The sequence below is a fragment of the Suillus subaureus genome (genome assembly GCF_016647635.1).
Source record: "Suillus subaureus strain MN1 chromosome Unknown BJ212scaffold_71, whole genome shotgun sequence".
NCBI lineage: Eukaryota > Fungi > Basidiomycota > Agaricomycetes > Boletales > Suillaceae > Suillus > Suillus subaureus.
Genome location: NW_024538627.1, coordinates 25,546 through 43,830, shown reverse-complemented (window position 1 = coordinate 43,830; position 18,285 = coordinate 25,546). Strand labels below are relative to the sequence as shown.

Here is an 18,285-nt window from a genome sequence, read left to right as displayed (position 1 = left end):
TGCTAGATGTATTGTAAAATTACTATTGTTGCAAGCATTCACTATGTTTGACAATTGCTACCCTGTGCATTTAAAGTTACACATGTTATGTATTGTGATTACAGATCAATAATTGTACATGTATCACTGTGTTTAAAGTTCCTTTTGCTCAGTTTCAAGATATTCTCCTGGCATTACTGTAGTACATGCTGCTTCATCATTAGCATCAATGTCATGATTTTTGATAAATGTTCACTCACCTATCCTAGAGACTGGTTTGAAGCCCCTTGAGGTTGTGCTCAGTGTGGTTCCCAGTGTTTGGACTGTACATGTCACACCATTCACAATGTGACATGCAATTGCAGATGGTCTGAGATAGTCATCTATTATTTGGCCCTGATATTGACATGTCATTTACAGATTGTCATACCATGAATCATCCCACTTACTATGTTATTGCCACCATCATTGGTCTGAGTTTGTGCTGTTGACCTTTGCTTATGCTTCATGATCTCATCAACATTGATGCCTAGCAGTGCAGCTTGAAGTGCAATATGCATGTGCACCTGCTTAGTACAGGGATCCTGTGTGTTGAGGTGACATTGTAGATACTTGTCAGTGCATCTCTGCAAGATGCAAACAAGTCTTCTTTCCCCAGGAGACTTGTGCTCACCCTCAACAATGTTTTCTGCCAGAACAACAGCAAGGGGCCCCACCTTACACTAAAGTAAGCCACAGTGAATATCAGAAGTGGGTTTGCCAACCTTGTCATCTTCCATAGTAGTGTCTACACATCCTGTTACAATACACCCTGCCCTGCTATATTTTTTCTTTCTCTTGTCATCTATTGTCTCTGTCTGACTCATTTCATGCCTACTGTATTATGTTGTGTGCCGCTGCTGCCACCATTAGATGCCATCTATGTGTCCTGTCTACATGTATGTTTCCTTTCTGGTATCTCTGACTTCATTGCTTCATCCATATTAGGCATATGCTCATATTCCTACTTCTCGCACCTGCCCTAAACCTCTCCTAGCTTTTCCCTATAAATATGCAACTCCAAACTGTGTAGTTCTCTACTTTAATCTTACTAGGTTTTACCTAGAACTTCCTTCACTTAGGACCTCCAATCCTAAGTTGTCTGAACCATACTTTAAGTCAAAGGCACTCCCTCTGTCTTAGCTTACTTGAATGCTTGACTTATCATCTCATGTAGATTCTCAGCAGAGGTCCTGACTCTTATTGAGTTGTCTGTTGTTAGAACTATCCTAGTTCATAACAAAAGATTAAAGTCCTAAAACCTTGCAGTGTCATCATGTGTCGCTGAACCCAGAACCAGAAGCTGCTCCCATTAGAGCCACAGAAAGACTCACTTCCATGACAGGAATCAGAGCACCCTGACTTTGTTAACCCCCATCTTTGGAGCGTTAAACCTCAGTGGAACCATACCACTGATCCCACCTTTACCACTAGCCATGTCCTCTATGAAAGCAACCAAGATCAAGATTGGGACACCACCTATCTTGGATGATGATGGAGAGAAATCAGAAGGCTTTTTGCTAGCATGCATTGCCTACCTTGACATCAATGATAAGATCTATGTTGATGAGAAACAGAAGATCATCTTTGTGACTTTGTTTATGAACTTGGGCAATGCTCAGTTATGGAAAGAAGACTTCCTTCATCTTGCTCAAGACCCCAAGAATACTACAACCAGTGGCACCATCATTGGCTATGGTACCTGGGCCAACTTCCTCACCAGCTTTAAGAAAGTGTTTAAACCTCTAGATGCTTCCAGTACTGTGCTAGCCAAGCTACACAATTTGAAACACCATCCCAGGGAGCTTCAGACCTTTATTGCTGAGTTCCAGATGCTTGCACATTGTGCTGGAATAAGGGAGAATGTGGCCAAGATTCAGTTTTTCTTTGATGGCTTGCATATGGGTTTACTAGTTAAACTTTATGACACTGGAGATGTATCTGAAGATTTTGATATCATAGTCCAGACCTGCATCAACCTTGACAACTCTCACAAACATCTCATGGCCTTCCATAACCGTAACCAACCACAGAAGAAGAAGAGCTATGGTCCCTCCCACTACACCCCCTTGTGTGACCCCAACACTATGGAAGTTGACCGCCTCACAGAGGAAGAGAAGACTGAGCACTACCAGAATGGCAAGTGCCTCATATGTCACCAGAAGGGCCACATCTCCCATAACTGCCCAAAGAAGAAGAACAGCAAAGCTCTGGTTCATCACACCAAGCTCACTGAATATGACAAAGAAGCAGAAGTCCATCGTATTAACAAGGATTTTTGATGTGGAAGACTGGATTGATGTCAGTATCTTCCAATGTACCTATTAGACTTGTTCACAGTGTAGGAATCAGAAAGGAATTTTGCATTCCCATTTCACTCATCTCCAAAACTTGTCTGAAAACCATTGAAATGACCACTGTTGTTGACTCCAGCACTGCCAGAACCTTTATTTCCAAAGATTTCATCAAGCTCCACAAAATTTGCACACACAAGCTTACAAAACCCTTCCGAGTAACTACTATGGATGGAAGCTATGTGAAAGGAGGCACCATCACTCATTATTGCATCCTTATCATAAAGATTGATGAATGATCTGTGCTCAGAAAGTTCAATGTCACTAGGCTCAGTCGCTGCGACCAGATTTTGCTAGGGATCCCTTGGCTTCGCACTATGGACCCAGTGATTCAGTGGAAAGCTGAAAGCCTTGAACTGTCTCATACTGAGAAGAGTGACCTCATTGAGGACAATGTTGACACCAAATAGAAGAAGAATGGCCTTCCCCCTCTCTTCCAGAAACCTGTTGAGAAGATGTGGAAGAACTCCTGTCTAAAGAAGGAGATAACGCCAATTGTAGTGCTGCTGAAGGTGCCTCTAGAACCACTCCCTCATGCGACCATCAAAGAAATCCCAGATGATGAAGCACCCCCAGTACTACCCAACCTTGACCCCATCCCTGATGATGATGATGACTCTTTTGATACCAAAGATGATGTTTGGACCCAGGATTATGCACCCCCTGTATGTGAACTTGCCACTTACCACCTTGATGATGATGAATTCTTGGTTGAATACCCTGTTGATGCTACTGAGCTCCAGGTCATTGCCAACATTTTTATGGACACCCCATTAACCAAGGATGGTACCAGTTTTGCAGAACAGAAACCTACAGTCACACCCCTGCCATGGCCCACCAAATACGTTGAAACCAGTAATAAAGCCCAGCAGTTTGCATTAGCAGCTGGGCTTGAACAGAAGAAGAAATCATTCAAAGAGCTTGTCCCCTCCTATCTCCATGACTTCACCAACATCTTTGCCAAAGACAGTCTTAACCAATTACTGCCTGAATGCCCTGGTATCAACCATTGTATTGAAACTAGACCTGGTTTTTTCCTGAAAACATCCAAGGTCTATCCATTGTCTGAAGCTGAACACACCACTGTCAAGGCATTCATTGATGAAAACATAAAGAAGGGCCTTATCTCTGAATCAAAGTTACCACAAGCCAGTGGATTCTTCTTTGTAGGAAAGAAAAGCAGCAACCTTTGTCCCTGTCAAGATTACCAGTACATTAATGACTGGACAGTCAAGAATGCCTATCCCCTTCTGCTCCCACTCTCACTGGTTGCTTGGTTACACAGTGCTAAATATTTCACAAAGATGGATGTCCATTTCAGTTACAATAACATCTGGATTCATCCAGATGATCAATGGAAAGCTGCCTTCACTATGGAATATGGTCTCTTTGAGCTGAATGTGATGTTCTTTGGTCTCTGTAATTCGCCCACCACTTTCCAAGCATACATGAACCAGACATTCCAGCAGGAAATTAACAAGGGTTGGTTAGTCGTCTACATGGACAATATCCTGATCTTCTCCAATGACCTCACCACCCATCACGCTCATACTCATTGCATCCTGGAATGTATCCATGCAGAACATCTATTTTTGAAGCTGGAGAAATGTACCTTTGACACACAAGAAGTGGAATACTTGGGTATGATCATTTGACTGGGATGTGTTGCTATGGATGTTGCCAAAACTGATGGTATTTGTGACTGGCCCGTCCCTACTACGGTGGAAAAGTTCAGTCATTTCTCAGGTTCTGCAATTTCTACTGCAATTTCATCCCTCATTACTCTGACATTGCTAGACCCCTAATTGACCTCACCAAGAAGGACACTGTATTTCATTGGACTGACCCTTGTACCTCTGCATTTACCATGCTTAAGGAATGTTTCCTAAAGCAGCCTGTCCTACATAATCCAGACCCTAGCCAGCAGTTTGCCGTGGCTGCTAATGCCTCACTTGTCACAACCAGTACAGTGCTACTGCAGACTGATAAAAATGGAGTTTACCATCCATGTGGATATCTCTCCCAGACCCTGAATCCTGCAGAATGCAATTACCAGATCTTTGACTGAACTCCTTGCAGTTATTCATGCATTGACAGAATGGTGCCATTACTTAGAAGGCAACCCTCACCCAGTCATTGTCTTTACTGACCATAGGAACCTGCTCTATTTCCAAACTGCACAGAAGTTGACTCATTGCCAGGCCTGCTGGCAGCTCCTCCTCTCCTGTTATGATATCAAGCTCCATCATGTTGCTGGTACTAAGCTTGCTGCCTCTGCACTTTTGTGCTGTCCTGACCATGGTACTGGGCGGGAGGATAATGATGATGTCACTCTGCTGCCAGATACCATGTTCATGCACCTTCTTGATGTTGAGCTGATGACCATTCTTGTGAACCTGGACCCTTCTGATCCTGATCCTGTCTTTTGTGCTGCTGTGGACACCCTCAATGGGTTGTCTCTTCCCCCTATGAAGTCCGCTGTTAAGGTCATACTCAAGGGCTAACAGATCCTAAGGGCTTTGGCCTCAGCTTGTGCACTGTGCCCCTTACCCGAGTATTGCCCCTTATTTCAGAAAGGCAAGACTAACATGTCCAGAGGGTCAGGCGAGTAGTGTAGCGGATCTGGATGACTTCTGGATGCAGGATAAGTGTCATAGGGCTAATCCAGATGAGTCCAGACTAGAAACTAACGGTAGTGGACTGTCATAGACAGAGGTGGATATGGATAGACTATAGGAATCAATCCTAAGTCTCGGAGGATGATGAGAGTAGAGATACTCAGGTCTGGAGGACAGGAATGAGCAGAACTAAGTTGATATTTGAACTAAGGTGTTACAGAGATTTACAGGAGGTTATATACTATATGTATCTAATGGAATGATCAATCAGCAGGGTCTGAGGCTATGTATAAAGCATATGGATAGTCTATTGGTAAGTAGAAATGGATCACAAATAATGAAACGGAAATGAAGCATAGGTAACAGATCAGTGAGCAGGATGGATATACTGATAACTGAAATACTGGAGTTAGGGGATTACTGAAAGGAGACAAGCACTGGTTGTGGATTTGGATGGATTGTGGACTGGACTGGATGAGTGGACAGATTGGATGATGAGATGTTGGAGGGGGATAAGATGTGGATAGGATCGGAGATAAGATGTGGATTGGATCTGAGATGAGATAAGGATTGGATCTGAGATCCAGATATGTGGATATGACATCTGCCCTTACCAATTGGACAATCAAAGAGGACATCCTCTATTATAAAGATCATGCCTATGTCTGCCCTGCCAGTTGGCACCAGATTTTGGAGCATTGTCATGACCATGCCTCCACTGGTCATCTGGGTTGTTTTAAAACCAAAGAGCTTGTGAAGTGGGACTTTCTATGGGCTCCTATATCTGGAAATATGTTGATGGTTGTGCTTTGTGTCAGCAGATGAAGTCTGACACACACCCTGTAACTCCCCCACTTGTGCCTATTCCCTCCATTGCCTCTTTGCCCTTTTCTCAGGTCTCCATCAATCTCATCACTGACCTTCCCCATGCATGAATTTTGATTCTGTTATGGTCATGGTCAACCATGGCCTTATGAAGGAGGTAATTCTGGTTCCTTGCACAAAAACCATCACTTCTGACAGCATTGCCAAGAAATTTTTCAAATATGTCTATTGCCAATTCAGCCTGCATGAGAAAGTTATCTCTGACTGTGGTCTGCAGTTCAGATCAAAAATCTCAAAAGCCCTTGCCAAGCTTCTAAAATATAACATCGCCACTTCTACCACCTATCATCCCCAGACTGATTGACAGACCACACATCTCAACCAGGAACTCAAAACTTATCTCTACATTTACTGTCATAATCACCCTGAAGACTGGGTAGATGTCATATCCCACAATCCGGACTCACATTCCATAATATTCCCACACCTTCCAAGCCTATGTCTGGACCCCATATCTGACTCATTGCCAGATCCCCTTCCGCTATGTGCTCCACCCTGTCTTCCGGATCCCCAGATCTCCAGACCTCTGGATATTAACTCCGGACCTATTCCTACCCTCTGTCTGATATCCTGCGCCTATCCCCATTTAGACATCTCTGCCTTTCTGGCTTTCGGTTACCTCTCGTTCCGTCTTGCTGATTGATCCTTGTATGAGTCTTCATCTCCGAGTTCATTTACTTATGTTCTGTCTTGCTTACTAATGTGTTTCCACATGCTCATACATAGCCCTGTTCCTTTGCTTACTGATCCCCTCAGATATTCTCCAGTATATAACCCCTGTAGATACTCCTGTAGTTTCCTTAGTTTGAATATCATCTTAGACTTTGCTCTACCTGCCCAATCCTGTCTCAGACTTTGGTCCAGCTAAGTCTGTCCTATCCATCAGGCCTAGGGATTGATTCCCTAGGCTGGAGCTCTGCCTTTCTGGCACTTACCCTCTTTCTGGACTTAGGTCCAATCCCTGTCCCTCCAACTCTACCTTAGGGTAGTCTACCTCTGCTTGTTTCTACATCAGACTTCATCTGATGTAGCCCCTGTTCCTTCCATACCTTCAGACGTCCTGTCCTCCTAACCCTTGGATGTCCTATCCTCCTGTCCTTTGGACATCCTGCCCTCTGTACCTTCAGACATCCTGTCCTTCATACCTCTAGACATCCTGTCCTTCTGTCCTCCATCCTCCTGTCCTCCTGTCCTCCTGTCCTCTGGACCTTCGGACCTCCTATCCTTCCATCCTGTTTCCTGTAAAAGTATTACCTTGCAGTGGGAACTCTCCTGAGCACTTCCCGCGCTCCTCCGGACTTCATCGGACCATCATTGGACTTCATATGAAATGAAGGGCACATACTTGGGTAAGGGGCACAGCATACAAGCTGAGGCCAAGCCCCTCTGAGTCAGTCTCTCTCTCCCTTGAGCAGCATGGTTCTTAACAGTAGAACACTCCCCCCCCATGGCAGAATTCATTCATAAACACCAAAAACATGACTCTCATAATGCATCACCCTTCTTCCTGATGATGGGATATGAACCCCAGGCTCTCCCTCATATTCTTCCCAACTCTACCATGCCTGCTGCAGAACAACTCAGCTTACTTCAGAAGGTTAGAGAAGAAGCACTATCATGTCACAACCTTGCTATGCAGTGAATGGCAGAATGGACTCACAGGCAGAAGTATCACCCATGGAAAGTAGGCAATAAGGTTTGGTTATTGGGAAAGAACCTGATTACCCAGTTACCTTCACAAAAGCTTGTGCCAAAGTGTTACAGTCCTTTCCCTATCATTGCCATCTTATCCCCTATCACATTCACACTCCAGCTGTTAAGAACTGGTTTGCTCAAAGCAGAGAGAGAGACTGACTCAGAGGGGCTTGGCCTCAGCTCATACACTGTGCCCCTTACCTGAGTATGTGCCCTTCATTTCAGATGAGGTCTGATGATGGTCCAATGAAGTCTGGAGGACTTACAGAGGCTGGCTACTCTTGTGGAGTGCTAGAGGACTTCTCGAGGAGCATGGGAAATGTCCAGAGGAGCATGGGAGAGTTCCAGGGGAATGTAGGAAGTGCTCAGGAGAGTTCCCACTGCAAAGTAATACTTCTACAGGAGGACAGAAGAACAGGAGGATAGGATGTCCAAAGGTATGGAAGGAATAGGGGCTACATCAGATGAAGTCTGATGTAGAAACAAACAGAGGTAGACTAGCCTAAGGTAGAGTCAGAGGGACAGGGATTGGACCTAAGTCCAGAAAGAGGGTAAGTGCTGGACAGGCAAAGCTCTGGCCTAGGGAATCAATCCCTAGGCCTGATGGATAGGACAGACTTAGAGCAAAGTCTAAGATGAGAGAACAGGATCCAAGATGATATTCAAACTGAGGAAACTACAGGAGTATCTACAGGGGTTATATACTGGAGAATATCTGAGGGGATCAGTAAGCAAAGGAGCAGGGCTATGTATGAGCATGTGGAAACACATTAATAAGTAAGACGGAACATAAGTAAATGAACTCGGAGATGAAGACTCATACAAGGATCAATAAGCAAGATGGAACAAGAGGTAACCAAAAGCCGGAAAGGCGGAGATGTCTAAATGGGGATAGGCACAGGATATTAGACAGAGGGCAGGAATACATCTGGAGATAGTTATGGTTGATATCCAGAGATCTGAGAATCCAGAAGGTGAGGTGGATACAGGACTGGGATATGATGAGGTGGATATAGTCCTGAATCTGATGTGGGAAACACAACAAGAAGAGAACTGGAAAGTAGACTTCTAATGTTGGGCTAAATGTGCTATGCCTAGCTGCTATTCAACCCTAAAGGGTTTCTGGACTAAGCTCAGTGCTCAGAGAGAGTAGGAAATCATGCTAAAAACTGCTCAGTCTCAGACTGGTACTGGTAAGAGGTGAAAATTATGATGATTACATAAGCACCAAAAGTGCGAACATATCACTAAGTAATATCTGCCTATACAAGCCCACAGAATCTGAAATTCCTACTCTGAGACAAGGTGAAGTTCAGATGTCTTGCTGGATGGAGTGTGCATAGGGTGGACAGGATAGGGTGGTACAGATCAGGCTAGCAGTGATGATCCGGAGGTCCGGAGCTCAGGGGTAAATCTGGAGCGGAGTTGATCCTGCTGAGGTGTGGGGTATACAGTGGAAGGGGATCTGGGAATGAGTCAGATATGGGGTCTGGACATAGGCTCGGAAGGCGTGGGAATATTATGGAATGTGGGCCTGGATTGTGGGATATGACACCAGCCACCAACTCAATGGAAAGTCCATCTCACATTCCATGCTTCTGAACTATCATCCTATCAGGAGAACAAGATCCATGGACTGAACTTCCATGAACCACCACCCAATGTCATAGATAATGAAGAAGAATATGAAGTCAAAGCCATCTTATTGCATAAGGGGCTAGGTAAACGAACATACTATCTGGTATCCTGGAAGGGATATTCATCAGCTAGCAACAAGTGGATCCCTGAAGAAAATCCATTTCCTCCCATACTTTATCATGTCCTTCCTTTCCTTCCTTTTCCTGTTGTTGAACAACAAAGTCTTGTATATCTGAGTGTTGATGCAAGAATAAGATATTAAAATTTTAGTTTTTCAACACAGCAAGGATGAATCACCTGCTTTCTCTTCTTCCATTGTGCTTGGTCAACCTTAGGAGCAAATAACCTGGCAGCCCTAGCTATGGCAGTGAAAACTGCCCACTTCTCTTTCCTTTTTGCTGAAGTCCACTCAGGAAGGTAGTTCTTCAACTCCAAAATTTCATTTTCTGTGAGCTTCTGTGTCTATGGTTGATGTGCCCTATGTCTTCCAGAAGTCAACTGAGTGGAGTGACTTGATCTTGCCATGGTGAATGAGATTGCAGAATGGGCTGAGGATAATCAACCCATATTGGATGCAATGCCATTAGTGGAAATGAATTTGTAATGATGCATCAAGACTGCATAGCATCATATTGCAACTACAATTCATTCAACCTTCCTGAGCTAATGCTTTGCTTGCAACATCAGAAAATAAGATGAAGATAGATAGATGCACCCCACTGCAAAAATCCCACAGGGTAGAAGCAAGGGGCAGCAAAGGTAGGAAAACTTGGGTCAAGGTCCCACTTGCTAGCACAAAACAACATGCCTACAGGTTCATGCCCAACTCTCCCCCAGAATCACGAACACTTCAGCTTGTTGAGGCACCACCTCCTTGGGAAGACTTTCCTGACAATGCTTATGAGCATGACCAAGGTTCATTTGAGCCTTTGCAACTCCCAAAAACCATGGCAAGTTCATGTAAAATGTTGGATTGTCATTCAAATGATAGCTAAGCACAAAAAATGCAGAGTCAGAATGACTACCTCAGGCAATGGCTGCCAAGGCAGGAATCATATCTGCATCACCTCCTGGATCTAGAAGCTCCACCAGAAGATAGGAGATGTGTCATCTGCAACCAGGATGGGGTCTACAAATGTCAAGATTGTCTTGGGGAGCCACTATATTGCACTGGCTGTTGCAAGAGTCAACATCATTGCAATCCTTTCCACTGGATCAGTCAATGGAATGGCCAATTCTTTGAGCAGAGTTGTTTCGCTCATGTTGGACTCATCATACAACAGATAGGTGGGATTTGTTTGAAGAAGACGAGCATGAAGACCAGCTTGAGCCTGAAGATCTACCATCTGTGTCAGGACCCGAGTTCCAGCTGAAGGAAAATGCAATGGTAGTTGTTGACAAGTCAGGAGTTCATCACCTCGAGGTTCAATGCTGTGATTGTCCAAATGCCATGAGTCCAGACATTCAAATGTTTTGACATAAATTTTTCCCCATATCATTCAACAAGCCAAAGACTTTGTTCACCTTCAGGGTGCTTGATGATTTTCTATTGGACAACCTCAAATGCAGCACCTCAGTGATGAACTATTACAGCAAGCTCTGGTAAATGACCTCAAGCATATTTCCACATCTTGTTCCAGTAATGCCAAATCTCTGACATCTAAAGGACATTATATTGACAAAGCAAGTGACAAGGACCAATACAGAGAGCTCATGAGAGTCACTTGACAGTGGAGGCAGTTGAAGGCCATGAAATGGCATGGATTTGGCCATTGTTCTGACAACCCAAATACAGGAGATCTTGCATTGTTTTGCCCCGCATGTCCTCAGCCTGGGATTAATGTATCCTTGTCAGGGGATGAATCACTTGATGAGTGAGTCTAGTTCGATACCAAAGTCACCTCAGCAATAATAACAACTCCAAGCTGGAAATACACCTGGTCATTTGTTATGGATGGAAATTTCAAAGCCAAACACCTGCATCCCATCAAGCCATTTAATGAAGTGTGGCTTTCTGATGGGTTGGGATTCATGGTGGGAAAGGACAGGTATAAAACCCATCTTGCAGAGGCTGCTGACACTTTGGAAAAATCGAGCTGTAACAATCACTGGGCAGTAAATCAAGCAAATGTGGCTTGGCACAAGCTGGAGTCCATGGGTATCAGGGGAGTTGCCTGTGCCTGACACAGTTGCTTTGTCCCTCACTTGATGGTAGATTTTCAGAAAGGTGAAAGGCAAGCCAACCATGCATTCTACATTCACAAGTTAACAATGCATCATTTGCAGACAAATGAACATGGATTATGCCCTTTGTGAGGCTGCCCAGCACAACATGGAAGGCACCACCAGGGCCGCCACCTCCTATGACATCAACTGTCAATACAACAAGCAGTTTCAGGCTCGGGTGGATTGAAGCCAATTTCTAAAAATGGTTCCAGAATTGACCATCATTCCTGGAATCAGGTTGTGGCATGTCCATGGACGTCAGGACAGCTGCTATGTCCAATATGCATCAAATTTTATTGAAGGCATCAGTCAGATTGATGGTGAGATCATGGAGACCCTATGGTCATATCTCAACCTGATTTCCCCTGCTGCTTGGGGAATGTCATCCCCGCATTGAAAGGAATGTCTTGATTATCAGATGAATGATTCCAAATTCTGCAAGATAATCTGCATGAAAAGGACTCTTTGCCATAAATACAAGCAGGCAAAGAATGGCATTGCTGAAAGTGAAAAGGCTTTTGACAAACTTGATGAAGCAGCACCCACAGCTTCAAAGAAAGAATGGTTAGCCAGTGAGAGGATTGCTCAGTCCAGCAGAATAAATGATCCTGCAGCGATGGATGTATATGAAATTAATATCAAGAAGGGTAAGTTGACTTTGGCTCCATCGAAGTCAGAATTAATTGTTGCACTCAGCATCGAGCAAAAAGGAGATTGAGCTTAGACTGCTAGAGGAGGGTAATGCCTATAATGCAGCACCTGCTTGCAGATCAGTGGCAACATGGGTATCAATGGGGTTGGCAATTGAAGAGGCTCAAATTGCATTGGTCATTGAGCTCTGAAGAATTGGAAGAAGAACTACAGAGACACAGAGATTTGACATTGCCCAGTGTAGGGATTTCATTTACTGTGGGCTTGTATAGGCAGATATTACTTAGTATTATGTTCGCACTTTTGGTGCTTATGTAATCATCATAGTTTTCACCACCTACCAGTACCAGTCTGAGACTGATAGTTATTACCATGATTTCCTATCCTCTCTGAGCACTGAGCTTAGTCCAGAAACCCTTTAGGGTTGAATAGCAGCTGGGCATAGCACATTTGACCCAACTTTAGAAGGCTACTTTCCAGTTCTCTTCTTCTTGTGTTGCCCACAGTGATCACACCTTATCTCTTTCTTAATTATTCTATCTCTTTCTTTTGATTGTTCCACTGACCATTCTGTCAGTTGTACCTATCTTCGGTTCATCCAATGACTCACTGACCCTATGCCCTTACCATCCAATTGGTCCTTCTTACTTACTATGGTATTCTGACTTGTCATGACTCACCCATGTCCCCTTTACCCTTACCGCTCAACCAGTACTTTCTACTTACTTTGGTATCTTGACTCATCATGACTCATTCACTCTCTACCCTTACCACTAATATGGCAGACCTACCCTTATCCCTTCCAACAATATATATACCTTATGGGTAGCACTTGTATTCCCTAACTTGAATCTACTTGGTTCATACTGCCTACTCCATGAGCCCTAAGCAAGCTCTCCTCTTTAGCAAGTACTTTCATTGGAGCTCATCACTGCCAACATCTCTAGCCTTGTGAAGAGAATGATTGATGACTTCACCATTGTAATCATCAATAATCGATCATAGCCCTCAAAGCTAGATCAATTGCTGTGAACTCATACCTACAAATACTCACTGGTTGCAGCAGGCTTGGTGTGAGCCCCAATCCAAGTTCTATATTACTCACTTGCTTTGTTTGCATGTTGCAGACTTAGCTTGATTGTAACACAACAAGAATGAGGGGCTGATGCAATGAAGGTCCACTTGGATGTAAGTGTAGACAAAATGTATCCAGTATGTGCATCTCAATTTGTTTCTTTTGCAACTCACTCAAACACTGAAGTTGATGCAGGGAATGTTTCAAGAACCAAACCACATAGACATTGACATTAACTTAGAACACGCATACCTGGTACATCATCTCAGCCATTTTTTTCTGCAAATCACTAACTAATGTTGATGCAGGGAATGCTTCAAGAACCAAACACTATGAACATTGACATCAACTTACATGAAGTGTACCCAGTATGTGTATCTCAACTATTTATTTGCAACTCACTAAGGAAAACACTGAAGTTGATGCAGGGAACACTTCAAGGACCAGATCCTATGGAGGTTGACAACAACTTAGAAGAAACATACCCGGTATGTATTTCTTAATTCATATTATTTATAACTCACTCAGGAATACTGAAATTATCACAGGGAACACTTTGGGAACAAGACCATATGGATGTTGACATCAAATCAAATGAAGCACACACAGTTTGTGCATCTCAATCCTTTTTATTTGTAATTCATCAAGTGCAGGGAACACATCTTATGGATGTTGATGCAAGTGTCAATGCAGACATTGACATGAATGAATTCTATTCAGTCTGTATATACACTTTGTGCTGTTTTTCCATTTGATTTTTATTCTATCCAGGAAAATATGGAGAGCGGAGAGGTGATGCAGATTGATGCTGACTCCAGTCAGATGGACATTGATTGAGAAATCAGATCCTCGTGGATAAGTTGTAATAATAGCTCCACATTCTAGCCCATTTTGGGTTCATACTGTTGCTGATTGTATCACCATATATTCCACCCCACTCATACCAAGTTTCTATTTCATCACACAATAATCCCACAACCCCCCAATACTATTCCTAGACCCTAGTCCCAATGATACATGTATAATTAAATGTTTGTTCAAAACACATTGCACAAGTTACCTTGGTCTATTGCACTGACTCTAGTGTCCAGAAAAGCTTCCTGCTGCACCGGGAAAGATGCTACTGTTGTCATCTTAGCTCATTTCTTCAGCTGGCACACTGAACTTTTGGTGATGAATGATGAAGTCTTGTTTGTGCAGTTGTCAATTGCCCATTTGCCTATTGGCTATATACTATCATAGGCTACTCTCATCACAATGCATTTCTGTGAAGCTATGACACACCTTTCTGGCACAAATATAAAGAGGGAAAGAGGACATGATTCTCCCTGGTGTGGGACATTCCAGATCACTTTGTGGATGGCAATGAGCAGGAAAATGTGGGCAAAGAGTTTAATGTCCAAGTGATGCAGGTAACTGAAGGTTAAGTGTGTTTTTTCAATGCCATGCCAAAGATTTTGTATTATATGCTGTGATTGACTGATTATTTTGCCCTCTCAAAATGTACATTATGCCTGTAGTGCCCAGAATGCAATAGATGATTCCACCAGAAACATGATAACTTGCTTATAACTATATATTACCAACTAAGTACCATTCTTTGTCAGCCAAGTCAACAATATCTCACTGTAGAATCACAGTTTTCACACACTGTATGTGGGAATATCTGGTTCACTATTTAAACCCCAAAATTGTCAAGTGTCACTCTTTTCCTTCTTACACCCTGTAGTAGCCATAGTATACATTATTACTACAGAGTGTACCCTAGTGTAATACTACAGAATTTTGATTCTGCTTCTTTCTTATGAAAACTGATGAGGCAATCATATTACACACCACTACCAATATCATATGAATGATAGATGAAATAACAGTATGCCCTGAGGTTTGCACAACTCACAACTACCTTCCAAGATCTGATTCTGTTTGCAGGGGTACATTCATGTACACCAACCTATGGAAATACTGCACCAAAATTCTGAGAACTTGGTCAGTCATAATGTTTCAATCTGTGTCCTAATATTTACCTGGTTCAAAGGTTTTAGAACAATGTCAACCTCCCCCCACTTCATTGAGATAGAGTGGCAAATGCAACTGGTGCCCACTGGGAAAATGTCAAGATCCTGGTGGTAGGCAGAACGCCACAATGAAGCACCAAAGTCACTGTACAATCAGAAAGGATCCTGGTGTTCTCTCACTAGAGGTAAGTTATGCTGTACTGTGAAGTAATATTTCTGGTCCTGATTTTCTTCTCCTATGGAGAAAATATGCTCAATCACTCCAGGCACAAATTCTTGGGGCTTGCACTGGAAGAACATGCTTGAGTCATGATTTGACCAGGAGTGACTGCAGTACTGCCTGCCTGAGATATCCAATCATTTGTAGAGTGTAATGGAGGTGCCTTCAGAGTCAGGACGATCTTCACATAGGTGAGCTTGAGTTGCTTTCCATGCCTTTAGGAGATCACCAGGAACTGGGATCTTGAGGACATGGATATCCCAGTGAGAACCACCATCATGTCTACCTGCAGACAGGATATCCATTTTGGTATGGATATTGCCTCCTGTGAATGGGTCACAATATTGACCCAAAATTGTCGCAGCCTCATTTAGAATGGCAGGTCCTGTAGGATCCTGTACCATGGCTTTAATGTTTGTGGCTGCACAAAACATCTCCAGCATTGTCTTCTCTAGTTCTCTTGTTACATTGTTCATACTCTTCTTGTATTTTAGTGTATAGCTCACTCACCTATCTTGTAGTTGGTGTTAGTTTTTTGGAGCACACCAATGATTCTCTCAAATGAAAACATCCACCAGCCATGCATAGGACCATATCTCAAGAGGAACTCACAGATGTGAAGAGCAGCATAATGATTTGGGTGCCAAGAATGATACAGGAATATTCCTTTGATAGACTCAAGTTATGCCTTCATATATCTAGTGTATTGCTGAGCATGGTGTGATGATGTTACATGTGAAGTTCCCCAATGGATTGCAATCGCCAGCAGCATTGTGTTGTGAACCAACTTCTGCAGTTGAGATTTGCAATCATCATTAGTGCCATTGGCTGTATGTTTGGATCCCCACAATTGCATCAGGGCCACTGGTAAGTCAAATTCAATTGATGATTTCCATTGTTCTGCCTTGAGCTTGCCATGTTCTGCATCCCCTAGGTTTTTTGGCAGGCCATGGTGCCATGTTGGCCTCTGAACATTTCCCAACATTTCCTGGATAGCATTTATCTTGTTGTCTGACAGTACTTCCAATCCCTTTGGTCCATCTTTTGCTGATTTCCTTTGTGCAGCATATTTCTGTACCAATTCATCAGCAATAAATGCCTGATCATAACCACCCAGTTGTCAACCATCTCCAAAATCAACATCCATAGGGGTACATTCAGGGAGTACATACTTCATAAAGTTCCAGTGAGTAATTTTTTCACCACTTGAACTATAAACTTACTAGCAGTGCCTCAACCATTTCTTTTTTCCTAGGGCATGGTGTATCCAGCAAGACCACCCCATATTCTTGAACTAGTGCTTCTAGCATGTCTACATAGAGATGGGTCATGGCAGACATGGTAGGGTTTGAAATCAAAGTATCTCTGCCCTTCTGTAAGTCCTTCAACTCAACATGTCTTAATACTCTTTGCTGCCTCTTTAGTGTCCTGCAACAGCTGGAGCTATGCATGATGAAATTGCTCATTACAAGTGTCAGTTCCTACATCCATATTCATAACTTTCCCCAGTGACTTCTCTAACTACAGTGGCTCAAAAAACTGTCCACATGTTTTTGCATTTTTTACTATTTACAATATTGTGTGAGAATACATAAAGACCTCAGTGACATGCTAATACCATATTGTAGTGCTGCTTCAGGGCTTTGGATTGAGCACCACATCGTGAGAATCAGAGGAGATATGGTGGAGATACAAGGCTTACAAAATCATGACTCATGCGGACAGTTTTTTGAGCACATATTAAAACTATATAAATCATCATTTATGACACCATAACAATCATGCCACCATTAAATAAATTATAAAGTGGTGTCATTATGTCATTTTAAAACCATATCTAACTATACAAACCAAAAATTTCCATATGTCATGGTTATATTCACCATGAAAGCCACCCCCCCTGCTCAAAGGGATAATATCCTCTCTCTTTCCTATTCTGGCCTCTCTGCTTGTCAAATTTCCTCTAGAACTGGAGTATCCAAGTCCACTGTGGCCAAGTTCATCAAAGAAAGTCACACAGACAAGGAAAACTTCTGTGAAGGGTGTCCATCCAAGCTCACCTCTACTGATAGGAGGGCTATTATTCAACATATCACTACAGGAAAGGCTGATAATGCTGTCCAGGTCACCTATTACATCAATTCCACCATCACATTCCCTGTCTCTTCACACACTGTGAGAAACATTCTCAAGACAGCTCATCTCAGGTCAGTAACAAGGAAGAAAAGGCTCTCCTTTCTATCACACATAAACAGAGATGACTAACCTTTGCCTTAGCCCATCAGAATTGGATTACATGGACTGGAAGCATGTTATATGATCATATAAGACCACAATAAATAGGATTGGGTCAGATGGCAAGGTATATATGTGAAAAAAGAAGGGTGCTAGTCCTCTCTGCATATGTGTGATAGAGAGGAGAGCCTTTTCTTCCTTGTTACTGACCTGAGATGAGCTGTCTTGAGAATGTTTCTCACAGTGTGTGAAGAGACAGGGAATGTGATGGTGGAATTGATGTAATAGGTGACCTGGACAGCATTATCAGCCTTTCCTGTAGTGATATGTTGAATAATAGCCCTCCTATCAGTAGAGGTGAGCTTGGATGGACACCCTTCACAGAAGTTTTCCTTGTCTGTGTGACTTTCTTTGATGAACTTGGCCACAGTGGACTTGGATACTCCAGTTCTAGAGGAAATTTGACAAGCAGAGAGGCCAGAATAGGAAAGAGAGAGGATATTATCCCTTTGAGCAGGGGGGGTGGCTTTCATGGTGAATATAACCATGACATATGGAAATTTTTGGTTTGTATAGTTAGATATGGTTTTAAAATGACATAATGACACCACTTTATAATTTATTTAATGGTGGCATGATTGTTATGGTGTCA

At 42.9% G+C, this 18,285-nt stretch overlaps 4 protein-coding genes across 4 annotated transcripts; 2 read left to right on the top strand and 2 right to left on the bottom strand.

The window, feature by feature from the left end:
• Nucleotides 1-132: 132 nt before the first annotated feature.
• On the bottom strand, nucleotides 133-845 carry BJ212DRAFT_1304678 (uncharacterized protein; the record flags this gene model as incomplete). The annotated part of the gene is made up of 5 exons (XM_041333656.1): nucleotides 133-176; nucleotides 240-375; nucleotides 429-520; nucleotides 653-701; nucleotides 744-845. The coding sequence occupies 5 exons, from the start codon at nucleotides 843-845 to the stop codon at nucleotides 133-135; spliced, it is 423 nt and encodes a 140-aa protein (XP_041186428.1).
• A 9,969-nt stretch (nucleotides 846-10,814) lies between these two features.
• Nucleotides 10,815-11,392, top strand: BJ212DRAFT_1449945 (uncharacterized protein; the record flags this gene model as incomplete). The annotated part of the gene is made up of 4 exons (XM_041338779.1): nucleotides 10,815-10,847; nucleotides 10,940-11,082; nucleotides 11,134-11,212; nucleotides 11,279-11,392. 4 exons carry the CDS (start codon nucleotides 10,815-10,817, stop codon nucleotides 11,390-11,392), a joined length of 369 nt encoding a protein of 122 aa, XP_041186427.1.
• A 493-nt stretch (nucleotides 11,393-11,885) lies between these two features.
• Nucleotides 11,886-12,276, top strand: BJ212DRAFT_1487156 (uncharacterized protein; the record flags this gene model as incomplete). Its single annotated transcript, XM_041341241.1, has 2 exons — nucleotides 11,886-12,081; nucleotides 12,131-12,276. 2 exons carry the CDS (start codon nucleotides 11,886-11,888, stop codon nucleotides 12,274-12,276), a joined length of 342 nt encoding a protein of 113 aa, XP_041186426.1.
• A 3,430-nt stretch (nucleotides 12,277-15,706) lies between these two features.
• On the bottom strand, nucleotides 15,707-16,416 carry BJ212DRAFT_1202442 (uncharacterized protein; the record flags this gene model as incomplete). The annotated part of the gene is made up of 3 exons (XM_041329099.1): nucleotides 15,707-15,857; nucleotides 15,905-16,074; nucleotides 16,132-16,416. Coding segments are annotated over 3 exons (606 nt in total), but the record flags the coding sequence as incomplete, so codon positions are not given.
• Between the last annotated feature and the right edge of the window lie 1,869 nt (nucleotides 16,417-18,285).